The sequence below is a fragment of the Varanus komodoensis genome, unplaced genomic scaffold (assembly GCF_004798865.1).
Source record: "Varanus komodoensis strain SLA01 unplaced genomic scaffold, ASM479886v1 scaffold12, whole genome shotgun sequence".
In the NCBI taxonomy this organism is placed as follows: domain Eukaryota; kingdom Metazoa; phylum Chordata; class Lepidosauria; order Squamata; family Varanidae; genus Varanus; species Varanus komodoensis.
Window position 1 is genome coordinate 26,660,018 of NW_025335349.1, and position 27,402 is coordinate 26,687,419.

General features: G+C 43.9%; 1 protein-coding gene across 4 annotated transcripts in view; it reads right to left on the reverse strand.

The window, feature by feature from the left end:
* The window catches only part of LIMA1 (LIM domain and actin binding 1), a 53,893-nt gene that overhangs the window by 10,650 nt on the left and 15,841 nt on the right, over window positions 1–27,402 (reverse strand). For 3 of the 4 annotated variants that reach the window (XM_044422026.1, XM_044422027.1, XM_044422024.1), the window contains exons 3-7: window positions 23,677–23,722; window positions 18,888–19,352; window positions 11,352–11,460; window positions 9,172–9,317; window positions 2,175–2,282 (exon numbers count right to left, since the gene is read on the reverse strand). In XM_044422026.1, the coding sequence (XP_044277961.1) occupies window positions 2,175–2,282; window positions 9,172–9,317; window positions 11,352–11,460; window positions 18,888–19,352; window positions 23,677–23,722 (874 nt within the window). The remainder of the gene's footprint in view (window positions 1–2,174; window positions 2,283–9,171; window positions 9,318–11,351; window positions 11,461–18,887; window positions 19,353–23,676; window positions 23,723–27,402) is intronic. The other variant, XM_044422025.1, reaches the window with a different exon arrangement.

Here is a 27,402-nt window from a genome sequence, read left to right on the forward strand (position 1 = left end):
GAGACAGGTGCTGCCACATTCCACACGCATGCACACACGCTCGCGCACACACACAACTCCATTCTGTCCAAGTGCCTTGCATGAGCTCATCATACGCGTCAAGTAAGTGCTTTGTCACCATAGGGAAGAAAGCCACAAGAATGCCTATAAACTCAGTTATTCACTCTTTCAAATCAGCAGGAAGAGGCCTTTTATTCAAGCCATCCATTTAACTGTAGGAAAAAGGGAACAAAAAAAGGAAATTACTTCTGAGTCCAATGTGTTTGACTTTCAAGCTCACCTTGTAAAAGGGAAGTATCTCCCAACAAATTGTGGAACAGTTTCCTGCACATGCAGCCATCTGCCCAGGGAAGTCTGAGAAGCTCTCCTGAAGTTAGACTGCTGCATGTGCATCACCCCCAAGTTAATAGAATTTGAGAAATGCACACACGTGCATTTCCCTGCAACAATTCACTAGTTTGATTCATAAGCAAAGATGCACTAGGACTGGACCTCACCATTCAAGGTAAGAAATAGCCACAGGTGGTTTCACTTTTCAAATGACACTGAAAGCAGGGACAAGAGTATAGGGTTGGGCAAGGATTTAACGCAGGGCCAAAAAGCCCCTGAATTTGTTATTGGAACTTCTGCTGCTTCCTGTGGCAGAATTTTGTTTTAAGTGTTAGTAGGGTATAATCTCACACACAACCCTCTAAGCAGACTGGAGAGTGGCTCTAGGGCAGCAGTGGCGGACCTATGGCACGCGTGCCACAGCGGGCACACAGAGCCCTCTCTGTTGGGATGCGAGCCAAGTCGCCCCAGTATCGCCCCAGCAGCCGAGCACTGGATAACAGCACACACAGGGGCCATGTGTATGCTCGGAAAGGAGTAGCGGCATCAGGCGATGGCGTCACAAGCTATGACTCATTAGCAGCGACTCACCCGAGCTTTCCCACGGCCGGTCAGTGAACTGCCAAGGAGAGATATTTATTTGCTTGCTTCCTTGCTTGGACTGGCTGTGAGTTGTTTTTTCTAAACTAAACCAGTTTTCAGGGGTTTTTTTTGCAGTGTTGGCACTTTGTGATAAATAAATGTGTTTTGGGTTGCAGTTTGGCACTCGGTCTCTAAAAGGTTCATCATCACTGCCCTAGGGCCTAAAGGAACTTCAAACTAAATGAAGAAGTTGTCACTATATAGATAGCTCGATGGAGAAGCCACAGTCTTGAAGGCAGACTGCTTGAATCCCAATGGGATTTCAGCAACCCAGGTGTGTACAAGACTGTAGCAATGCTGTTTTACTCACAGCTACGTCTGCCCAGGAAGCCTGAGGCAGTACACTAATTTAGGAAAGGCTGCATGACACACAGGGCTCTATATGCCAACAAAGAGGACCAGCTGATGGGAGGATCAGGCCAGGATGCTATCCTCCAGCCTCTGCTGCTCAAGACAGTCACTTTACCCTGCCTAATGGTGAAGATCAGCCCTATACTCAGGTGTGGCAGCATCTAGTCATTTCAGACAGTGCTTTCCCCAGTCTTTTTCCAGCTAAGGATATACACTTTCAACAGAAGTCCTGTTAGGGAAGAGTTTAAAACAGGGCAGCGGGAAAGGGGAAGAAAAGATAAGTTGTATAGCATCCAGTGACTTGCCCAAAGGTAGTAAAAGGACACAATCTACCACAAACATCTCCTGTACCAAGAAGCCCCATTGCAACAAATAAGCACCATACAGGAAAAGATACCCATTCCCCCTTCCCATCACCACCACCTCTAGTGGGTTCTGCACAGGAAAAGTTGTTTGTGAATCATGCCTCAAGCAAACCAATTGACAGGGATAGGACTACACAATTCTCTAATCCAGAGGAATAATACTTGAATACAACTTCAGACTGAAAATAAAGCCAGAACAGAAGTAACCTAACTACCACATTATGACCAAAAAAGAGGGAGTTTTTGCTAAAATGAGCAAGCACATGAATTCTGATAAACTCGCTTCACAGTTAAACATTTAAATTTAGTTCCATTTTCCATGACCTTATGGTTAGACCCTTAGCACAGCCTGCAACCAATCTGCATCAGTAGATACGACTCCATTTCCCGATGCTGTGGTTTTATAGTGTTTTGGATGTGCCTCTTGAAGCAGTTCCACTCCAAATGAAGCTGTTTTGATCTTCAGCCAACATGGCCATCTCTTACCTTCTCCCCATCCTGCTGGGGAAACACATCTTCAAAGCTTGGTGGCAAGTTCTCCTTCTGTTCACCAGAGCAGTTCTTATCTTCACTTTCGCTGACTTGAATCTCACTCTATAGGATGACAAAGCACTCAAGCATTTGTACACTTCAGTCCTTGGGAGAAAGGATTGCCTGAGTCTCTTTGAGAAACTCATATAAACAGATTTCCACATGGAAATAGAAGGTGGCACTGAAGACAGGAGAACTGTGTGTTAAACATACATACACACAAGCCCCTTTGAAACCACACTATATCCACAACCAGAATACATATCTCCTATATTTATTGCAAGCAATTTGCCTATCAATCTTCCATCATATCCTCAAGATGGTTTACAAAAAGAATAGAACAATTAAAATTATTATTATAGAAGCCACAAAAATCCTAAAAACAGCGTATCAACTGCCAGCTGGATTAAATTCCTCTAAAAAGCTCAGGAAGACAAAAATGGTTTTGCCCTAACTGGAAATGTCAATGAGGCAGAACTGTCTGGGGAACACCAAACAGCCCTTTCTTTGGTAGCACACAGATCATCTAAAGTAGCATTAAGAGCATAAAAGTAATGGAAGAAGCCTTGCTGCAGGAAGAGGAGCCCCATTTGTGCTGGATAAAAGAGAGGGAGCTCTCCAGGCGAAAGCTACTCTGCTGACCGAGGCAGCCAGAAATTGCCCTGAATTTAAAAGAAGGGTCTATGGCTCAGTGGCAGAACATGCAGTTTGCATGCAGAAGGTCCCAGGTTCAATCCCCAGTATCTCTAGGTAGGGCTGGAAAAAGCCCTGAAACCCAGGAAAGCCATCGCTGCCAGCCAGTGCCAACAATACTGTGTTAGATGGACCAAGGGGTTGGCTCAGTGGGTGGGTTCACACATCTTAAGAACCTACCTTGGCAATAAGCAGGTGGGTTGGTTGTTCTGTGAAGAATCCATGGTGCACCCAAGAAATGGTCCTTAGCTCACCATAGGTTGTTCACTTGCTCCTTCCGCTTCAGTCCTCCAGGAGGTACATCTCATGGAACTCTACAGCATGATGAGGTCTCTCCCTGCTCATTATGACTGAGACCTATCTGGCTCCTTGAAGATTTTTTTTTTAATTTTAAATTTTCCTTTTCCAGAAATCACAAAAGCTTGGTTTTGCAATCCCAGTTTTGACAGGTGCTGACAGCACCTTCGTGGGTGAGAGCTCCAGCGTGGTGAGAGCTGTGCCGCTCAGGGGGCGGAGCGTGGAGGAGGAGTCACCGCGGGCTTTAACTTGCTGGCCGGGACCGAGCCGGCACCGCAGAAGGGACGGACGGACTGCCCACCCTCGCCACCCGGAAGACCACCGCCGGGACGCTGCCGGCCTGCGGCCCCACCACCTTGACAGCGAGTGCTCCACGGGCCCTGCTCCTGCCCCCCCTCCGGCATGGGTGAGAGCTGCGCCACTCAGGGGGTGGGGTGCGGAGGAGGTGCCACCGCGGACTTTAACTTGCTGACCGGGGCCGGTGGCCTTGGGCCGGCGGCTGAAGGGCGTTGGCCTAAGGGCGGTGACGCCGTTTAGGGGCTGGGCTGGGCAGGAACTCTGTGGGTCGGCTTCCTTAATCTGCTGTTGGGGGGTGGCAAGGTTTTATTGTTTTTAATTGTTTTTATCTGGTTTTATTTTATCTGTTTTTAACGGATTCACGCTTGGCTGCTTCTATGGGGTTGCCTGGGGAGCGTGTGGGCGCCACCATTGGGGTGGTTATGGGCAATGGGCGTTATGGCATTGGGGGTTTAATGGGTCCGCTAAAGAAGGAGGGGCTGATGGTTGACACTGGTGGCCAACATCCCGTTTTTGGGCAAGGTGCTGCAGCGGGTGGTGGCGGGACAACTCCAAGCTCTCTTGGATGAGACTGATTATCTGGATCCATTTCAGTCCGGCTTCAGACCTGGTTATGGTACTGAATCTGCCTTGGTCGCCCTGTATGATGACCTGTGCAGGGAGAGGGACAGGGGGAGTGCATCTCTGTTGGTTCTCCTGGACCTCTCAGCGGCTTTCGATACCATCGACCATGGTATCCTTCTGGATAGGCTAGTGGGATTGGGAATAGGAGGCACTGCTTGGCAGTGGTTCTGCTCCTACCTCAACGGCTGATTCCAGAAGGTGGTGCTGGGGGACTTTACTACCTCTGCGCCACTGCAGTTATGCCATGGAGTACCACAGGGGTCTATTCTGTCCCCCTTGCTCTTCAACATCAACATGAAACCGCTGGGAGAGGTCATCCAGAGATATGGGCTGCGGAATCATCAGTATGCTGATGATACCCAGCTCTACCTCTCTTTTTCAACCAATCCAGGTGAGGCAGTGGCTTTGCTAAACCGGTGCCTGGCCGAGGTAATGGGCTGGATGAGGGCCAATAAAGTGAAGCTCAATCCAGACAAGACGGAGGTCCTGCTGGTAGGTGGTTCGAACTCCTGGGTAGGTGACTTGGATCTTTTCTTGTCTTGTAGGTGACGCATGCATTGGTTACTTCCCAGTTGGATTTCTGTAACGCGCTCTATGTGGGGCTGCCCTTGAAGACAGTCCGGATACTTCAGATGGTGCAAAATAGAGCAGCCAGGTTGCTGACAAGGACTGGGCATTATTCTCATATAACCCCAGTCCTCTACCAGCTTCACTGGCTTCCCATCGAAGTCCTGGCTGAATTCAAGGTGTTGGTAATTACTTGTAAAGCTCTTAACAGCTTGGGACCCAGATATCTGAAGGAACGCCTGTGGCCATATTTGCCCTCCCACCCCTTGAGATCGGCAGCAGGGGCTCTCCTCCAGAAGCCCTGCATAAGAGATATCAGGAAGCAAAGTACCCGGAGGAGGGCTTTCTCTGCGGTGGCGCCCCATCTGTGGAATGCGCTCCCCAGAGAGGTCTGCCTGGCGCCGTCGTTATTCGTTTTTCGGCACCAGGCCAAGACCTTTTTATTCAAACAGTATTCTAATAATCTTTAATATTTATAGTTTTAATTGTGCAGCCAGTGTGTTTCCAAGTTTTAATTGTAATTGTATTGTTTTATTGTTGATGTGAGCCATCCCAAGGCTACGTAGCAATGGGGACGGCATATAAAAACATTAAATAAATAAATAATAAGTACCTGAGAAACCCAGTAGAAGGACTACCAATGGCTGGCACCTTTTTGCAAAAAATGCATACAAGCGGCATAGTTCGTATTATTCATTTTAGCTGCACTTGTGCAACCGTAGGTATTTGCTGCTGTGCAACTACAGGGCGACTGCTGCCTAGGTACAGCAGGTATGAACTTTCAACACTATTTCCAGGAAGCTTTGGGTTTCCTTTAACAGCGGTCAAAAAGCAAGCTGTCAAAAGAAGCCAAAGGTGTGAGTGATTTTTACTTGTGAAACCCCTAGAATAGCCCATGGATTCTTTGTGTGACTTTTTCCTCTTTTTTAAGCTAAACCATCATGAGTAAACCTAGGCTGGGTTTGGATGACACAGCAACAAGCTATAGCTCAGTGTCCATGGTAGGTTCTCATATTGTGTAAACCAGGCAACTTCCTATGTTTTACCCCATTACTGATAGGATTATGACCCAACATTTTTAAATGGGCCGGTGAATGGCAGAGTATTGCTACAGGAAAAGTGACACATGTCAAGTTATTTCTACTGCCGCCACTTAAGGGCTATATCAGTACTTGAATATTACAACAGAGAACAGTTTATCTTTCACAGAACTTATTCAGAGCTCTTCAACAGCATTACAAGAGCTGTATGAGATGGGCGATTGCTTCTCATATTAGCAGTGACAGGCACTATCAAAATGATGCCCGTGACAGTAACTCACAGTGGCTTATATTCCATAGTGCTTCACTAGTGAAATGAAACCAAGCTAGCAAAAAACAAGTTTCAAACCATATGCAAGGGAAGAAACCGATCTGAGCTCCACTTGTACCCTTCTAAGTAATGGTATGCTTCGCTGAGGGATTGTGTAGTTTGAGTGCTGTGGAGGAGGGAGCAGGATTTTCCACAACAGAGATGGAATTTGAAGAGAAAAAAATCCACGGGGGTTCACATGTATTATTTTGTGTTAACTGCAAGAAGCACTGGCTCCCCCTCTACTCCCACGGAGTTCTCCTATAGTCCAGCAAAAAGGAAGGGAAACCTGCTATCTTTTCTCCCTAGCCCTCTGTGAATTGCTGAACACACAGGGAAGAGAGGGATGCTTCCCCGGCCCTCAGGCTAGATGCAAATGGGCCACCGCTGCTCCTACAGAATCCCAGTGGGAAAAACAAGGGAAAAACATCTCTCCCACTATTGCCAAGGTTATTTGCCGTTCACCAAACCCAAGAGCAGGATTTGTGCAATTATCACGTGGGATTGGAGGAAGGTGGATCAGGCATCACTGCTACGCAGGACAACAGAACCCTGAACTTCTATGCAAAAAAGATGCTGCTATACAAAACCCGAAATCAGCTGCAAAAAGCAGGATGGCTTAACCCAGATGCACATGATGCCTGCTTGGTCTTTGTGGGCTGAAGCTCCTACACATCTAATTCTTTCTCAGAAGCTCTTAAGTCGCCGGAACCATTACTCTATTACTCACTCTGCACAGCAACTGTTACTAATAGCCTTCACAGAATAGACACTGAACTCTGACCCAAACCAGCTGTTCAAGCTTTCCACAATTTAGCACTGTAGTCACTAAATGAGCATGCATCCCTTCAAATGAAGCAACAAGGTCTTTCCCCCTCTGCAGGCAGGGCGGGCGAAGGGAGGTGGAGAGCTCTCTTCATAACCATCCTATACAAGTGAAGACATAACAGCATCCAGGGCACTGAATGCTGTTAATGAAGCTTCAGTAGGCACCGTCTTCATGTATTTATTTAACGGACCTAACATGTTTCATTTCATTATACAGCCTCATTAAAATGCTGAGCTTACAGCTCATTTTAACCAGCTGTCACTTGCAATATTTTACTTGAGCAGCACTAAGAGTATCTGCGTGACAGTTCTGCTCCTGCAAAAAAGGGAGCTGCCACTTACACTGCAGTGCTTGAGAACTGATGCCACTGCTGCTTTGAATTTTTGCATCAGTGCTTAGGAAAAATCCTCAGTACAGCCATCGAGACAAATGTGTCTGGACCCCCACGGAGCAAGGCAGGAGCTGAAGCAAAAATGCGGCAGGCAGGCAGAACATGAGGCACCACCAAATCACTCCACTCCACTCTGCTCACCCACCTTCAAAGCTGTGTTTTAATTTGAAAGGGAGCTCTGCTATGCACATTTCCACACAATGAGAATATCAGCCTTCAGACAGCTTCTGAGTGGGGTACTTGACCTCAATATTAAGGTCTAGGCATGCTCCTTGTGACAAGTAGCTGCACTGGAAGTCAGTGAAGCGCAGGCAACTATCATCTGAGAAAGCAAGCCAGAAACCTGGGCACAGAGAAAAGGCAAGCTTTTAAAAAAAGCAGCCAGCAACCATTACCAGTTAAGCAGATTTGTTAAACTCATGCCATTAACGTGTCCATGCCTATTAAATTCCTCTCAATTACTGAACTAGATCATTACAGTGCTGCCTATGAAATGAAGAAATCCTCATGTTAGAGGGAAGAGCATTCCAGTAGCAAGACGCAGACAGTTTCCAGCAAAGCAGACAGAAAATGCACAAATGTTCTGAGACTCACTGGACATAAGAGGGTAGAAAAGTGGACCATCTTTTCCATTATATATGTAATTTGATTGTACTGAATCAGCCTGCCGAAAGCAGCAGAGCCTAGATTCTTTTGCAGTATCCTGCAAGAATTTGAATCCATTATTAGACGCTCCTGTGAATTTGCCCAGAATTTACCTGCTGCAACTCTGTATGATTTATAGCTCAAGATTTTCCTCCTTTGCCATAAGTCTCTAAAGGGAAGAAGTTATTATGCTGCATTCTCTACATGGGAAATAACAGGATCATTCCATCAAATCTGACACAGAGATGCAGCAGAGTTTTCCTCCTACTGAAAGAGGAGGCTGCCTGCTGCATCTCTGCCTGAGTCATAGCTCCGGCCTTGTTTGCTCCTATTTCAAAGGCCCAGAGCAGCACTTTGTGCAGAAGATGCAGGTTGTGATCTTCTCTGAGGGAGCTCCATTTTTACTCAAACTCATTCTAAGACTAAACTTTGTTGTCTCAAGGAAAGAATAATCTCTCCAACATTAGGTCAGAAAATGCCCAGCGTGGCTGAATTACCAAGAGCCTAGGAAATATCAGGCTGCAGAGCACCAAACTCAACCCCTCTTCCATTTTGAACATGTAATTCCCACCCAGCCCAATGGGAAACTTGAGATCCCTCCCAATTCTGTTCATCTACTTTACCTAGATGTGGGGAGATGGGAGTCATAGCCCAGCCACAGCTAAGGATCACAGGTTCCCCACCCTGCCCTACCTTCCTCTCATCTCATAAATAAGTATTTATCTAGCAGGCCCAGATCAGACTTAAAATCCCAGTGTGAATAAGCATCATTATGGATGGCTTGGATAAGGGGATGTGTAGAGAAGGTGAAGAAAGTTAGTTACATAAAGCACAGTGAACAAGGAAAGGCGGAAATAAAGGAGACAGCAACACTTTGGGCAAGCCACATCACCTTTCTGCATCTCAGCTTTTCCACTCGCTCCCAGCCAGTTAGCAAGCCAGAACCCCTACTGCACTCTGGGATCCTCAGAGGCAGGGTGCTAGGTACATGCAAAGAAAGGAAGAGAACAGCAGCATTCCAAAAGCAGAAGGAAGACAGAGTCTAAAAACTGTTCCAGCACTTTTAAATCAAAGCAGCATACACCACACAAAACAGATACACAAATCCTGACCACAGCCATCACTCAAGAATCCAAGCATCCTACTTCCTTCAAAACAAGATCAATGTTCATTCAAACAACCTGCCTAGGTAAATCAGACTGGCAAATCAATAAGCAGAGTGAGCAGGAAAAGACCACTTTACAGGAAAGGGGACCTACCACATGACTGTTAGAGCTGCCCTGTTTGGACACAGCTGCTTGGTATTTCGCAAGCCTATCTTTGATTGATGTTTCCGATAAGCGAGGGATCTCCTGGTTCCTCTTGTTCTCTGGGTTGGATGTTGGAGAGGAGCAGATCAGATGCCCTAGAAGGAGGCATACAATTGTTGTTATTGATGAAGACTGCAGAGGATAGCAGTCAAACCCTGAGAGTGACCACACGAATGAAAGATACTGCAAAAGAACATCACTGGCAGAATGATTATAGCTCAAGGACTGGACAACATCCATGATAACAGGTTACTCCTCTGATAACTTAAGAACCTTCTCTGGTAACTTAAGGCCAAACTGAATGCAATGGGTTCAGACCTAGATATCAGGAATAGATTGATGGCTAAATCCTAGGATGGGACTTTCAGAAATGCAGCATGGGGAACTTGACCCATTTTGCAGCTCATGGTTTTATCCCTAAAACAACTGAGAGGAAAAAAATGCTGCAGTTACTTCTGATCTCAGAGACCCATCAAAAAAGAAAGAAAGAAAGAAAGAAAGAAAGAAAGAAAGAAAGAAAGAAAGAAAACAAATCTAAAATAAGTGATTTTTAGGCAAAATTCCAGGAAGCAAAATGATTCAGCTTTTCCCATACATACTGCCCTCAAATCACCTCAATTTTATACAATTTGATGCAACTTAGGTTGGATTCTACCACTGTTGGATTCCCTTTTAGTTGCACTGTTATTTCACACTATGAAGTTTACAGCTGATGCATAACAATCTCACATCCTCTCTGTACTTACCATAGTAAGATTTCTTCTTTTTATCAATTTGGTTTGCACCAGGGAGTAAAAGCTAACAACATTTATTTACAGTAATAACACCTACAATAATAGGTAAGTTGAATGGGAACTTAACTAATGTTATTTACAGCCTTACATTAACCTAAGGCTTGCATGGCTACCGATACAATACAACCCTCAGTAATCTGGGACTTGGAAATGGGTAAAGAGCATTGGCTTGGGGGGAGAAGTTTTATTTTATTATATTTTTTATTTATATTGCGATTTATATCCTGCCTTTTTCCTACAAAGGGCTCAAGGCAGCTTACATGATCTCTCCTCCTCCATCGTATCCCCACAACAACAACCCTGTGAGGTAGGTTGGGCTGAGAGTCTGTGACTGGCCCAAAGTCACCCAGTTGGCTCCATGGCTGAGCGGGGACTCGAACCCAGATCCTCTGAGTCCCAGTCCCATGCTCTTAACCACTGCACCACACTGGCTCTCAATGCAAGTTGAGAAGTTGATGCAAGTAATGCAGAAGGAGCATGTCCTTCCACGTATTAGGAAAAACAGACATTAGCAAGGATATCACTGACCAGTAGGGAACAAACAGTTAGGACTAAGAACCAGAAACCAATGATGAAGTCCCAGATTTAGATCTCTCCTCTGCCTTGGCCTTAGATGAGTGACTTTTTCTCAGCATCAGCATCTCCAACTACAGAATGGGGGAACAACACCACTGACTTTGCCTACAAGGTTATTACAAGGATTACAATTAAATTCTGTGTGTGATTTTGAATAGCTCAAAGTGCTGCACTGGTTATATGGTTCGTTATTACTTTTAAAAGACTTAATAAGCTCCTGCATAATTAGCAGTTGTTTTTTCTCCACTCTTTTGTGCATATATGGGAATCATGCCATCCAAGTGAGCTGGATGCAATACAGAGCAGCAGCACCTGTGGAATGCATGCACGCGAGCATCCCCATTACATGATCCCTCTGGATTTCTTGTCTACTCCTAGGACCACTTCAGGGCTTTCAGCTGATGCTCCCCTACAGCACATACCGTATATCCTAACCTTAAAAGCAAACATATTGCCCTCGCACATTACAAAGGAAATCATGCATTTTTACTGTACGAGCATGTAGCTGACACTTGTGCTTTGGCGACTGCATACTATGCAATAATGAGACACACTTGCAATGCGGTTGTTGAATATCAAGGTTTGATAGAAGATAGCAGTCTTTCATATGATGGATGTTTTGTTTAATTTCTATACCACCCAATAGCCAAAGCTCTCCAGGCAGTTCACAACAATTTAACAATATTCTGCATGCCATGTAATAAACAGATTCCATCCTAGCGCTGGAGGTAAAAATACCAGTTTTAAATAAATTCTTACCTGAGGCATTATGGCTTTTTTCTCCAAAATTGATGTCAAGCTCCTCTGAAGAAAAGCTATTCTCTGAGATTCTGCTACCACCAACAGCCCTTCCCTGCTCACGAAGAACCTGTTTTAAAGAGGAAGAAGCCCATGTATATATTTGACGCAGAGAAATTATTCAAAGATGAAATTATACTTATAAGCTCAAAAATGTTCAGTAAAGGAGGCTTGCTGACATCTTCTTTAAAGAAATTACCATGTCTTATATTGCCAGAATAGCCCTGCCTCTATCCTTCACTCATCCCTTGTTTTGTACCCTTGAGCTGCCGGAAGAACTCCAAGCTTTCTTAAGCACGGTCCCCTTTCATTCTTCCATGCTGTCTGCCATGGACAAGACTCTGCCCGTCCCCCACAGCCTCCCTACTTCTTGTTTCAAATGCAGACACCAAAGCTCATTAATCATTTGGCTTAACCCTTCAGCCCTACCCCATCTGAAACAAAGTCCACATTACTTAACTGTGCACTTCCTAAATCAATGGAAGCAGCAAGGTAAGGCTGCATTAAAAATATAATTCTGGAATATTCATTGAACAGAAAATAGGAAAAAATAAGATGGGGTACTTAACCAAAATTCACACATTTTGGCCATATGCATTTTTTTTAAAGTTGCAGATAGTTAGAAGGCAGATCAATTCAAACTTTGTTTAAAAACAGAAGCTTGTGAAATGAAACCTAAAAGTTGCTCAAGTTTCTTATGGGCAACATCACTCTTCTCCTCCTCCCCTTTCCGTAACTCTCAACTTGCTGTCAGGAGACAGGAATTCATTTTGGCAAGCATTTTCCCCAAAGACTTGACCTAAAATTCTGTTGACAAACTCTTATGTTAAGTTCCAGGAAATCACAGCACTGTAAAGGAGCAGGAGTCATGGTTTTTAGCATTGTCATTACATTAAAAGAATTCTGAGTGTAATTACTTTGGGTCCTGGACAGAGCCTCTGAAGGAAGACCTATTATATGCCCTGCTTGCAGAAGCCATATCCCAAACTCCTAGGTAGTGGACAGCTCTTGCAGGAAGTTTAGAACAGAAAGATCAACACATCATTGAGAGAGAGAATGTGAGAGAGAGTTGTCAGCCTGCAGATGATTAAAGCAGCTGAAAAATCTTAGTTTAAGTACTAAAGTGATAATTGCTGCAAAAAGTAGAAAAGATAGATAAATAGTGGGAGCTCCAGCTCTGACTAAACTCATCTGAGTGAGCTGAATGCTCAGAGAGCCAAACTAGATGTGAAACGGTGTTTCATCTGCCTTCTACTCCTTTCTTTTGTTAACGAAAGCAACTACAATAGAAAGGTATTGGAGAGAACTAGAAGAGTTCTTAGGAGTGCCTGCTTAACCCTTTCCTGCTATTTTATTGCTGGAAGCTTAAACCTGGTAAACCAAGAAGGGAAAAGAAACACACAATGTGTGTCACATCCAGGTTGGCCTCCAAGTGGTTGCATTTTGTTTTGTTTCGCCACACTGCCATCCCAAGTAATAGTCCGCTTGGTTTCCTCTCTAACACCAGAGGCTAACGGGGTGCACCATGAAAGCTGCTTTCAGCTTCCCAAGTGAGCAGGCTTGTACATATAAAAAATGAAGGAAGTCTCCTGATTAACTAATAGTACAAGCTGGTAAGGTAGCTCAGCCCACACTGAAGCTACCTAGTCTTTCAAGAGAAATGAAGTGGCGAAAGAGAAGGGCAAGGAAACAGCAAAGAAAAGGGCAACCCTTTTTTTCCTTTAGCAAAGCTCTTTGCACCTTCTACAGCAATATGACAGAATTTCAGCAGGTACAATGCTCTCCCATTGCTCCAGCTCAAGCCCTGGAAAGTTGCTGATACTGATTCATATGTTTCACACAACTTTAAAGAGCACAGGACCAATCTGTGCTCCAGAAACAAAACAATCTTTGAGCCAGACCATCCATTTGGGGTTGAATCTGAGTTATCACAAGCGTGCCTTCCTTTAGAGAGGACCTCCCTGGTTGCATGGATGGATTTTGTTTACAAGGCTAAAATGGTTACCAAAACAATCCTCTCTTTACAGCAATGAATCACTTTAACCAACCCTCAAGGCATTAGACGCTTTATCCTCTAAGAGTTCAAGATGGCCATTTCACATGTTCCAAGCAATCAGAATTACAGATACTACTTAATGTACTTTAAATAATTGTAGCTGTAACTAATGGGCCAGATCTCTTTAATGAGTATTGCATGTTAAAGTAGTAAAGACATTCATCAAAGATTATGTGGCTCCCAGAGAATAATGGGGGAACATAATTAAGAGCATTCTACTCCAGAACTGGCCTCAGTGGCTTAGAGCTCATTAGCTACAGTGGGATGGAAGGGGTGACTACAAGCTCAGCCACTGGCCACATCCTTTGAGTAACTTCAATGAATTACACCGGGTGGCTGGCAAGACAACAGTCCTACGAATTCAGGTTTGGCATAATAAAGTGGAAACAAACCTTCCTGAATATATTTACACCAGCTGCACAAGTCCAATCTATAGGAAGCAGGATTTCCCTGGATTGCAGGGAAAGCTGTATGAGGCGAGATTGAGGAACTGGGTCTTTTCAGCCTGGAGAAGAGGAGCCTCCAAGGGGATCTGTTGGTAACATATAGGTGTGTGTGTGTGGGGGGGTCACACGGAGGTGGGTAGAGACTTGTTCTCCCCTGCAGAGGAGGGCAGGACACATTACAATGGAGCAAGGCTCAGGGAACCAAGGTTCGGTTTGGATGCCAGGAAGTACTTCCTGACAGGACTCCGAGGGTATGGAATGGGCTTCCACAGGTGGTGGTTGAAGCCCCATTGGTGAGGGTGTTCAAGGATAGGCTAGACATGCGAGCAAAGCCGGCAGGAGCCAGGGGTCAGACTAGATGACTTGGGAGACCCCTTCTGACTTGCTCTGCTTCTATCCTTTTGGTGGAATTGTCCTAGTGTCCTAGCAAACACCAGGTGCTGGGAAACACAAGCAGGTTGGTGCTATATTGATCATCTCCTGCTTATGTGCTTCTCATTGGCAGCCTGTTGCCCACTGTGCAAACAGAATGCTGGACTAGATGCACCTCGGTTTCATCCAACTTGTCTCTTCCTATGTTCACTTGTTACAGATTTGCTTCATACAGCTAACATGTAAATCAGTTTAAGCAATTAGCCTGAACTCCATTAATTAACTCCCACTTTAGGTTAATTTGACCAACTGGAAACAACTGGCTCTTGCTTGTTTTTAAAGAGAGAAATAAATCAAGAGACTGAAAGCAGTCTGAATACTGCATATCAAGAATCCTTCCCCCTCACCTATCAAACCTTTTCCCTGACTCCCAACACTCAGCAGCTCTGAGCACACAGGGCTACAGAATCCTTAGGAAGCCTTCTAGTCACTTCAAGATCTCCAGCACCTCGTTTTATATTCTCAGCAATGATCCACTTTCATTTTATTAGCTTGAAGGCCTCATAGAGTCGGTCTCTTAAAAGAACAAACATTCTTCAGAATCTCCTACATCATCCCTGAAGATCAGCGCATTCCTTGTCTGAAGGAAGCCAAAATTTCTGCCAATTCTGCCAATTGGATTTCTGCCAATTCGCAAAGCAATAGGGATACAGTCCTCTCTAGCATTAGTGACTATCCCCATGCTCTGTCTGAGGAACGGTATTTTTTTGTGTTATGTGGGTGAGAACACTCCCATGCATATGCCTTAACAGAATCTGGTTTCCTCTAAGCAGACTATGTTAGACAGTGGCCTGTCTGTGTGTTTGGTAAGCCACCCCAGAGAGCCTTTTTGGTTAAAGGAGAGGAATATAAATCAAATAAAATAAATAACTCTTTCTAGCTGTGCTGTCTAAGAATAGCTAGTTTAATCCCCAGAATTAAAAGAATGATAGCACATCCCAAAAGCCGTACACTCATACAAGTGCATTAGGGAACTGCAAAAAGAAAAGAGAGAGAGAAAAAAATCAATAAACTATAATGATGTGCAAGGACCGATAATATTCCCTTGAAATCAACTGGCAGTGACATAGCAAAATGTAAAAAGACAGTAAGGTGTTAAAAACAAACAAACAAACAAACAAACAAACAAACAAACAAGAGATTGTACCCTACCTACTAGTTCTGTTCAGAGTTTTATGGGCCTGAATTACGATATAGGATACTATTTGAGTAATAATTAAAATTGGATGAGAAACTGAAGAAATAGCAGTAAGCAGCACAGTAGCATAATTATGCTTCCTTTCCAACACAAATGCTCTATAATATAGATAACATGAAGTGGAAGTCATGTAATAATTTGGTGAATGGCCAATACTGGAGAAATGAGGTGTTTGAGAATGCATTAAACCAAAATGTTATGAAGTACACACTGTCAGAACTTGTTTTTGCTAAATAATTAGCCCTGCCTCAAGCAAATATATTTTTCAGTAATCATCTCTGCAAGGAGAGACCACACAGTTAATGCTCTCAAACTAGGCCTTTGAAAAAAACAACACTAACATATCACAGGGATGAGGGAAGAGTATAGTTTACCCCATCTTCCATTTCTATCTTGAATAGTCAGTGGAAATAATAGTTCTTTGAAATCTAAAAATACTGGATCCAGAGATGTCTTGATGAGCAAAAGAGCATTTACAGAAGGCGGGCCCCACCAAATCCTCCTAATTTCTCCATCTCACTGCCCATGACACCATTCCAGAGAGTTCTTCACAGCTCAAGAACAGCTTTTGGGGGGACAGGGGAGAAGGGACCCTTCACATGAGCACAGTTTCACTAGCCAATCTCTAGATCCAACCCATTACGATTTAAGCAGTAAACTTACCAGCAGAATACCATGAAGGTATACTACCAGCATCCAATGAACAACCTGGGTCTGAAATGTGTGCATTTTTAATCTGTTATCAATTTATTGAATTAGGCCAAGCAACAGCACCAGTTTTGAAAACAAACAGTTCTATGTTTGCACTATTCTAAAAGTTGAAGCCAAAGTGTTTTATACTTGACCAATAAAAGTGATGCCCAATAAAATTTTAAACCTCTTAGATAATCCCAATCTGCAAATTGTTTGAAGTTACTTTCTAGAACGTAACAACCTTGCCTGAATCTTGCACTTGTGCCTACTGCAATGCCAAGCAAAAGGTTTTTCTTAAAATCTATTTCAAGTGATCTCCCAAATCCAACACTTGAATTTACTGGGAAGAATTAGAACTGCCAGGTTCAATTCCTGCTGTTTCCAGTGAAAAGGAAACTGAAACAACAAGTAGCCAAGACCATGGTCTAAAACCCACTACATGCCAAAATGACAATACAGGACTCAGTAGACAAAGTTTGGGATTACAACAAATAAAGGAAGAGCTGGAAGACCAGTGTCCCTGACTATGACATAAGAAACTTCCATCCTGTATGCCAAAGCTGGTCTGGAGCAATTCCACACCAGAACTGCCTACTTCTTCTGCAGACCTGTCCTGCTTGCTTCTGTGTTTACTTAAAATCAGTATAACCCATACATTGGTTCCCTCTATTCTTCCTTTGGGCCCCACCTGCAGACCGAGTATGGTCTCCAAGACATTCCTTTGTCAGACTGGAATTCAGCTCTTGGATTGAAAAAGTTTGGATTGAATTGAAAAAGACAGCTAGACATCTGTCCTCAGTGATGCTATCGGTGATGCTATCACCTGCTTCCAAGCTCAGTAAACCAGAGGTCAGCCCGCCCAAATATATAGGGAGCTGCATGAGTGCCCTGGCACCCCCTGAAGCTTTGGGTTTTGCATGCTGGACATCACTCATATATGGTCAGACATTACCGGCTGCACTAAATAATTGAGAGCCGCATTGTCCACTAGATTCCAGATTCTGTTCAGCAAAACTCTTTCAACAAAGCAAGCTCTGCACATGCCATAACATAACTTAGGCCCAGCAGAACTTATTACAAACCTTTGTATGAAGTTGCAAAATAGTCAGCAAGAAGGCGAGGAAAAGGGACCTGAAACACTTAGCTTGTTGAGGGGTGGGGAGCTTATTGTTGTTCCAATCATTTCCTACTTGACTAGTATGGCATAATACTCTGCCCCTCCCTGATCTTAAATGACTATTCAAATCTGACATTTTCTAAGGATCAGATAATTTATAATAGCTTTAGTTAAACAAAAAGCACTTCCTGTGCTTTTCATGGGAGAAACTGGGATGAGAGTAAATATGCACTCAAGAAGGAAGAGAGGCCGTTGCTCACAATCTATGCTCTTCTCTTCACCGCCACTCTCTCTAGAATCATTGTGGCAGCTCACACCACCCAACTTTTTTCAGGACTCTTCCTACACAAACACCCTTTTTCAGGAGGAAACTGATCACAAGGGTGAAAGGAGTCCTCGGTGGGCCAGATTATGTTGCAATGAGTTCTCAAAGAGGTTTGGCACATTCAGCACAATACAGGTCTTTTTTTTTTTTGGCTTCCTGGAATCAGCAATGGGCAACATCTGCATAAAGTGTTTCAGTGCTTTTTCAGGTGACTCATCATTATTCTTTCATAGCCCCAGTGTCCACAACGCCTAGGAAAAGATCCACACAGTCACGCCCTGCTACTTCCCCAGCGAGCTCATTTTCAGAACTGACAGAACAGCTCAGTCAGCATATTAGAATCTTTCAATCAAGATAAGACAAACTCTTTCTGAGAGAAAGCAAATTTAAATAACAATTTTATGATATTAAGCTTGACTTGGAAGCTCCCATGCACATAGATATTAAATACTTTTGGTCTCTAAGTTGTATCTGTTCATGTTATTGCATATACTCAGCAAACTACAAGGGACTAAAATGAAGGAAATTCTGAAAGAGCTGGAAAAAGTAAACCAGTCTGTGTTTTTAAGTCACTGCCATATGAAACTCATTTTCTAGTTACGCAATTTTCCCTGGGGACACAGTCTGCAGTCCACATGCAGGATCAAATTTCATGAGCAGTTGTAGGAAAATGCAAGGCCTATGAATTTGCAAGTCAAAACTAGTGAAGGCAGGAGCTTTCAGACTATCTTCACACATTTTTTCCTGTGAGAAAACTGAGCAGCAGGCAAGCAGCATTTTCCAAGACGCACACAGAGAAGGACAGACAGCAAACAATTCAACACCATTTGTTCTCTAGATTCTTCTTCAGTTATATCAGACTCAAAGTGAATTCAATAGTTTTGCTATAATAGTAAATAGGCATACACACACATTATTCTTTTCAAATATTATAGCATGTGCTGGTTGCAGCTATTTGGGGGCATGATTGGAACTGATATACCAGCAACCAACTTAACTTTTGCAAAGTTACTTTCCTGATCCAGTAGAATTAGTGACATCTAGGAAAATCACATTCTCCAGCACACACTTATCTCTCATGGGCATGAGCTATTAGCATTGGCCATGAGATACATTTTATAACAGGAAGAGTAAGTTCACTTGTGCTATTGGAAATTCAGAGTCAACCCTTGATAGGATTTCCCTCCCACCTACAACAGTGAAGAAGACCTAAAGCAATCAATTCCTTACCTTTGTCTGGGTTACATCCCCCCTCTCAAACATCATCTTTAGCCTGCTCAGAGGAACACTAGATTTTTCTATTTTCCCTGAAGAATCTGGGCTTTCACTGGTCTCAGGTTTTCCTACTTCTTGTCTGGGTTCTCTAAGACAATTTTCCATTTTCCCACTCTTGGGTGAATGGCTTTTATCCTCTTCGCTGTCAATACTGGGATATCTGAACTGGCCAATCCCTCCGGAAGAAGAACGAAGTCGTGATCTGATACCAATCCCGGAGGTTTTGTCAATTTCTGCTAGGGGAGCAGAGCAGCTGCTTTCAGTTCCACCACCGGGGCTGACAGTCTTCTGCCTAACCTCAGCACAGCTGCTTTGCAGTGTTTCCTTCCGAGTCTCCGTTCCCAGTGCCGGGTTCTCCCACTTCTTCCTCAGGACACTGAGGGTCCCCCTTTTAAAATGAGGGGGAAGATTGTCTGTGTTCTAAAAATAAAAAAATGAGGAAGTTAACACCAGTTATGAAAACTGCCCAATAAAGCCATGGAGTGCCGCCTCTTTGGAAGAAAGGAAGTTAAAAATGCTCACCCCGATCTCGAGCACTCTACTGCTTCAGACAGCTGTGAACAGTTACAACTATGCCACATGGCGAAAGCTTGGATCCAGGGTAAAAAGGGGGGTGTGGGTGGGAAGGAGCTGAAGCAGGAAGTGATAAAACAGGATGGCCTTATATGGAACAAAGGGAGCCAGCCTAATCAGGGAGTCAGGACCCAGCCTTTTGGTTTCAGCATTCCACACAAAGGAAACATGGGAACAAAATTCAAGCAGCCTCAAGAATGGGTAGAAAAGCCATATAAGATGGCTATTGCCAAATGCTGCAACGCTTCCCATCTGTTTCCCCGGACAAGGAAGGGGTCCAATTAGCAGGCTGTTTAAGAAACCCGGGATTATCTTTCAGAGAACAACTCGCCACTTTGACAGGTATCTTTATAAGCACTTGAGCATCTGCTGGTAGCATTTCAATAATGGCCTTCCTCAACATACTAGTCAGAAATTAAGTTTGTTTTCTTCCATTTATCAGATTTGACCCTGTCCCTGCAAAAAGGTCTGCTTGGATTATTAATTAAAATCATTAAATCCATGTTTGTTTTACAGAACTCATGGTAATATATGAAAGCACTGACACACACCTTAGCAACATATCCCAGCTGAGTTACACGCCTTTTTACTTATTTAACAACAAGAAACCCACCACAGACACTTTTTCTAAACAAGCTATTCAAGAAATTCAGACAGGATACCTGCCAGTGCTGCATCTTGTAGTCTGCTCCTGTTACCAAGCATGAGACTATCTGCAAAGTGGAACATGTCCATAAAGCTCTGGAGTATTAAACAGGATTAAGCAGCTATATTGGGATTTAAGTCGCTCACCCTATTACTCTTCTGGCCACATTTTGAATACTGCTTTACAAATTAGCAAGAATCCCAAATCAGCTTCAGGAATATTAGTTCTCTTGCTTAGTTTCAAGCTGGCTCAGATTTGCTGTGGGGGGAATGATGCAATGAGATCAGAAGGGTCAGAAAGGTACGTAGAAGGGGGGAAGTAAGCGGTGTACAAAGAAGAAACACTTTGGTAGCACGATCCCAGGTGCTCTGTTGAAATATGGAGGTTTGGCATGCACAGCACACCATGAGTCATCCCGCCCTGGAACTCTGCTCTGCAGTCGCTGCTCAAAGCCCTGTGAGGGCAAGCTCAGTTGCCTCAGCTCAGACGACTTGTCCGGCTCAGTTTGCCCGCACGCTGCAGGCTCACCAGGCGTGAGCACGGCTGCCTCACATTCCAGAGTGGGAGCAGAGTGGGCACTTTTACATGTAGTGGTTCAAACAGGAGACAGCTAAGGCTTCCTAAAGAAGTGGAGTTTGGTCATGGTTTGATCCCGTTTGATTGAAGTTAAACAGCATTTTCCAAGCCTGTCCAACTCATAATCTCTCCCAGTACACAGACGTTCTCACTTCAGGTGTCAACAGAAGCATTGACAAGGAGAAACTGCGAAAACCATGCCTCCTCATCCCACCTCTAATGCTTCAACAAGGAAAACATGAATTAAAGGCCATTATCAGAATCTTAATCAGCTATACAGTTAAACTCAGGGCTATTCCCTACATTGTGTTGCCTTCAAGGTCACAAACCCAGATTATCACAAACCCCAGATCTCACTTCACAGGAGCAGTAGAGGAATGCGGGCAACCCTGCCCTGCCTCCATTCCCACTGTTGACTAAGGGTGGGTGGGTGAGTCAAGCCTTTAGCCTCAGCCACAGGGAAAGGAGTTCCTTTCCCCCTCTTTCCTTCTCCTCTAGAGCATCTGTCTCTGAGTAGGGAGAGCTTCTTCATCTGCCATTTATATGGGGCTTCTCAGCCATCTTCATTTCCTGTCTCACTTCCATCTCTGCATGAGCAGCCTTCTCCAGTGGGGCCATCACCCCATCCCCCGTCCCTCCCATCGCCACCTTTTTTGTGCTCATCCCCTACCTCTCTTCCATAAATCCAAATTCTGCATCTGGAGTGGAGTAGGGTAGGGATGCTCCTCAAAGCAGCACATTTGCATTTCAGCATAACATTGACTGGGAAAAGCAATTCCCACCAATGAACAGAACGCAAGAGCCAGGCTGGATCAGACCAAGGATTTATTCAGACCCATGTGCCATTCACAGAGTAGCCTACCAGCTGGCCACCGGACCCCACAAGCAGAACAGGTGTGCAAGAGCTCCCCCCGCCCATGTTCCCCAGCAACAGGTGTACAACAGTATGAATAATTGAGGCAATGCAGGGGAGTGGAGTGTGTGGGGAGCACAGGGCGGGGGAAGAGGCAGAAGATGGTTGGTTCTGCTTAGAAAGGTACCTGCAGTGGATGTGTGGAGAAAGACCGAAGCGGGAACACTACCCTTATCTTATGAATGGACAGTCAACTAGTTTTTAACTAGTTATGAGAAAACAGAAGCATTCCAAATGCTGATTTAGTATTCTAATATAAAGAAAACAAAGAAAATTCCAGCACATTGGAAGTTTGTGATTTACAGAAATGCATTTGTGGAACTCATCCTAACCCACCTAAAGAATCTGGCCAAAAGTAGGTATTTGCCTGTATCATTCCTATGTGTACAGAACTGCTCTGATCCAGTGGAGTATTTCTGGTGGCACAACAGAGAGGGAACAGTTTTCGTAGCTACCTCTGGAGTTCAGCTCCCTGAAAATCCAGAGAGGTTTCAGGAACATGCCCAAAAGTGCAGGGAGCTGGAGGAAGGAGCTGCAGGGGAAGGGAAACCAGCAGAAATTCTCACCAGCAAAAGCATCTCAAGCATGACTCTGCTCATGTAGTGTTTCTGCTAGCATGAATTAACCTATCATATGACTCAAAATATTCTAGATATTTTTCCTTCGCCCATATGTTCCCACGGAAGAAGCCAGGCGAGCAAATGTAGCACTGGAACAAGGTTGAGTCTTTGTCTCCATGAACAGGATGTTGTTCATCCCTGAATCCTTATTAGGTATCAGAGACATGGCTGCAGGAACAATCTGAATAAGGAACTGATGTTTATAACAGCGCTGACCCTTACAGAAGTACAATGTTCAGACAGGCAGCCATGTTGGTCCACTGAAGTATGAAAAAGGATTTTGTTCACCCTGAAGCCAGGGTGGACAACATGCAACCCCTCCAGCAGTTTCTGCACACCCCCCTTCTCTTGTTGCCTCTACCAATGAACTTGCTACCACAGTGGCAAAAAATACCTGTGAATTTGTAGAAAACAAGGTATTTGGGGAGCAAAAACCTGGTCTGCATGCAGAATCATACTCCCACAAGTGCAATTCTGCCTGGAAGCAAAATAAGCAATTCCCTCAGGCATTATTTTCCTACAATACTATTAGGATTTCTGCTATTGTGGCAAAAACCTCCAGTAATGGTAGGGATGGGTCGCAGTCCCCTGCGGGATCCTTAGTGCGGGATGGCCTCCCACAACCTTCAGAGGTTGCCTACCTCTGCCTTAAAGACTAACAGATTTATTCTTTCACAGATGATAGTCCAGTTCACATGCAAGATAATGCATCTTAGCTGACAAGAGCCTATGCCATAATAAATTAGTTAGACTTTAAGGAACTACAAATTCCAAGATTCCTCACAATTGGATATGCTGATTAGGACTGATGAAAGTTGTAAGCCAAAATATCTGGAAGGATACAAGTTGCCCATCCTGTACTCAAGAGAAAACCTCAAGAAAATCTCAAGAAAGAGATTCTTGAGAATCAAGAATCTAGAGCAGTCTCATTATTCCCTAAGGTATTCTTTAGGGCTTGCTTCCGACCAGGAAGGTAGCTTAAAAATGAACTGGGCATGTGGAAATATGCTACTGACAACATCCATTTACATCTCAAGCTGAAAAAGTGAATGAATTTGAACAGCTGCCTTTACTTCAGACCACAGACAGGGCTATTCATGTTTTGAGGTTAGGACAAAGGGCTTGAGAGCCAGCAGCATTTTGGTTCTGAGAAGCTGATACACTGAGTCAGTGCATGACCTCAGGAAAGTCAGTTGACTTTCTTGTGCTTCATTCAACTCCTGAACAGACAAGAAAGTGGGTCAGAGCAAGGCCCAAGCAGAGCAACCAAACAAAAGCCAGTTTTCCAAAATTATCTCAAGACAGACAGACAGACCGATCACACACAGAATCTCCAGACAGCCACTATAGGAGACAAACTCAGATGTTTGTGCAATTTTGTGGCACTATTCATTCCATAAATATTTAACTACTTACATTTCTTTTTTTCTCTGCAGTTGCTTCCTCAGCTGCCTTCTGATATCTTTATCCGGATAGAGAAGGGATGAAAAAGAAAGAAAGCAAGCTTTATTCCGAAGCTCAGATGTTTCAAATGCACTGCACACAAAGTTTGTAAGACTTTCAAGAAATTGTAAATGTCAAATGACTGACAAGGCTATTTGGAGGGAAAGGAGAGAGTCTGCGTTAGAAAGGAAAAGTGTCTAGACTACAAAATGTAAGTCTGTTACCAACCCCTGACCACCACATACACAAACACTCACCAAAACCTTCTACAAACAAGAATGTCCAAGTGCAACAAGATAAATTAATTGTGGAATGATCTTTTATGGACAAGAGGTGCAAAGTGTTATCTTCTGTTAGTAGCTATAATCTGTCCAAGTACATGGGCAGAGTGTGTGGGAAAGAAAACCTGTAAATCAATCTGGCATAGCTGTTCATGCATTTGCTGAAATTTACCACAAAACATCAGTGCTTTCGGTGTAATGGATTAACATGGTTACTCCTCTGCAAATTGTTCTGAGCCATATAACTAGTTATTTAAAGTTATTTAAAACCTATTAAAACAAGAGACTAGCAATTTGGGGTAAATTGAGCCCCCAGGGTTCTTTGACTGGAAACTATTAAAAGCCCTCAATTCAAAATATCGTTGCTCAGCTTTTACATGTCCGGTTGTTGGCAAGTTCAAACAAATCCAAGGGATACTAACAGTATGAGGAAATGGCTCTTGAGGCTTGGTTAATACACCCATGACTGATAGCTTTTCCCTGCATTTCATAATCAAGCCATCTCTTTAGCATCCTGCCGTTATGCATTGCATTGTGAATTGTCTTGCACACCACTATCTGGTGGTGGTATGCAACACACAACAGGACCCACTGGACTCGCATGTTTCAAAATGGTTTGAGCTCAGGCCCTCCTTTTAAACATGGCACCAGCACTGTGGGGCCCACAGTTCAGACATTCCCTGCATGCAGCCTGCTTGAGAATCTGTAGACTGGGGCACTTCTCCAAGGGCATCTACAAAGAATAAGCATAGGACATGTCTGACCCCCTCCCTTAAACCTCACAGGTAAAGGTCATTGGAATAAAATAGTCTCTCTGAGATCCCTTCTTGCCCCATCAGACTGGGGCGATACACCAAGTTGGAGTGAGAGGCCTAATGTGCAGAAGTGAGAGATCCCCGGGAGGGACGTCCCATTTTCTGGCTGATTTTCAAGGCAGAAAATACCACCAGGTTTGGGACCCTGTTATTTCTCAACACAATATTCCTGTTCTGACAAGACTTCCCATTCACCCCAGAGATGTTGCAGCAGGGATCCACGTGTGGCAGTGGCAATTGGCTTACATGGCTTTAAGAGGCAGGGGGCTCCACCTATCCTCTGTGAATCTGTCTATAGCTGGCTAATGGTAAGGCGGTACTAGAATTTGGTTTGTTCAGAAAGGGTGTTCCTGAACATAAGCAAGAGCATGTTTTCCAGGAAATGGTCACTAATTCCCAAAATTTACAATCATGTTTGAAATGCACACTAAACTGTGCATTTTCACACTTGGGTTAATGGGGGGGGGCGGGGGAAGAGTACAATTTAAAAAACAATACAGAAATATGCATGTCTCATAGGAACAAGCCAAAAAACATGTCAAAGACCAAAATGGCAGTAAGCCAAAATGAGATTCCAAGTAATATGAATACATAGTCAAAATGTTTGAATATGTTGACTTAATGTTGTTGATTTCAGAATGCGTTGTTTTTATCTTGTGAGTCACACAGGGTGCCCAGATATAGGCTATTGCAGCAGCATATAAATTCATTAAATACTGTAAATTAAATGATTTTCAGATAATTTAGGTGAGCTTGAACAATCACTGGTTTTCCCACTGTTAGCCACTAGCCATGATGGTTACCTGGATCCTCCATATACAAAGGCATTAGGGACACTAAATATCAATTCCAGAAGGAGAACTTCCATGGAGCTTTTATCATTTTAAAAACCTATTTGCTGAGAACTTTCTTTTCAAAATTAGAGCCAAGACAGTATATAAACAACATATAAAACCCACAGATAGATACTATACAGAACAGTAATAATTGAATAATAATTACCAAAGCAGCCCCCAAATCAGTTAAACAACAAAGATAATAATTCAGAAACTGATTCAAGAACAAACAGCAACAGCATAGCATGCAAAAGTACCTGGATGAAAGGGAAAGCAGAGTGCTGAACTGGGTAAACTTTCACTTTGCCCAGTAGCACTGATCCTCAGCTCTCTTTTCATCTCCCACCTTCCCTTTGAGGAACTCAGGAAGGTACACATCAGGGATGCACCGAGCTGAACTGATCTGCTGGGCTACCCAGCAGGCTGCAGAACATCAGCAGGTGAGGTTTTGCCCCAAAGAGCCCCTCCTCACCCCCAGCCTCATCCACCCCACACATTTTCCCTGTTGCTGTGTCTCTCTCACTGTACAGAAGAGGACTTGGCCAGTACACAGTGGACTGGCTCCTCCACATTCCAGCAGAGCCAGGTGCTCCCTTCAAGCAACACATAAAGGACCACTCAGCTAGTTCCTCTTATTTTAACTGGACTTGGACTGGACTGGACTGCCCTTCAAACAGAGGATTGTCCTCAATAAAGCAGGACACACAGCCACACTAGGCCACTAAGATTTTTTTTTTTTTTAAGAAGCATCAATACGTTTGAAGAACCCCAGTGACTGCAGAACTATATAACACTTCAGGGGGAAAACCCCAAGGTGGCAAGTCCTTGGACCTGTAACCTTGTTTTAAATATTGCTATTTTTGTCTCTTTACCATCTTGAGCTTCCTTTGAAGAACATAGGTGGGATATAAGCTTTTAACACAGAGGAAGAAAAATACCTAATAAGGCTGGAAGTGTCTAAAGTTTTTGCTGAGTCCTCTTTCTGAAACCTCCCAGAGACACACCTTTCTGTTTCTGGCTTTCTATAGTTTCACCTGCAATAAGTCTCCTTCTTTGCTGCTGAGCATGGAAGCAGAATCTCTCATGAGGCTGTTTACCTTCCTAACTACAGTACTGAGGATCTCTGGGGCTAAGGTAGTTGTACACATAGTGCTATTAGGAGAAGCATCTCCACACAAGGCCTTTGCACAGAGTACCTTTCTGAAGCAGTCAGGTGTTTAAAATATTCATAGTAGCAAGCTTCTCATGCCCCACATTGAATGCTTCCACATGCAGTCAGTTTAAATTTCTGTCAGCTGAGGTAGCACTGCCATGTTGATACTAGCTAAGATTGCTGAAAGCTGAGGTTATGACAGCCAGCTCCTTTTGATTCCTTTTCTTTTCAGACAACTCAGACTAAGCTTCTTGCTCTTAGGAATCCAGCAAAAGCATTTCCTGAAATCACTTAAGGTAGAGGAATTGGCAAGCACCACTGTTCTTTCCCTTGGTTACCACAGAGTTTTGTTTTCCTAGTTTAACAAAAACATGGCAAGGTTCCCCAATGCTCTGCCCTTTCTTCTCTGTAAAGGAACACAGCTCAGATACCAGAAGACATAGTCCAGGGATCACAGAAAATCACGGTTTACTTGCCTCTGGATAAATGCAATATGTGAACTAACAAATCATAATTGCAGGCACTGTTCCACCTCCACAGTACCGCACCACAGAAACAGGAGGGCAGAGCTGACAGAAAACCCCAAGCAGACAATGTGGTCTAAACCATGGGCT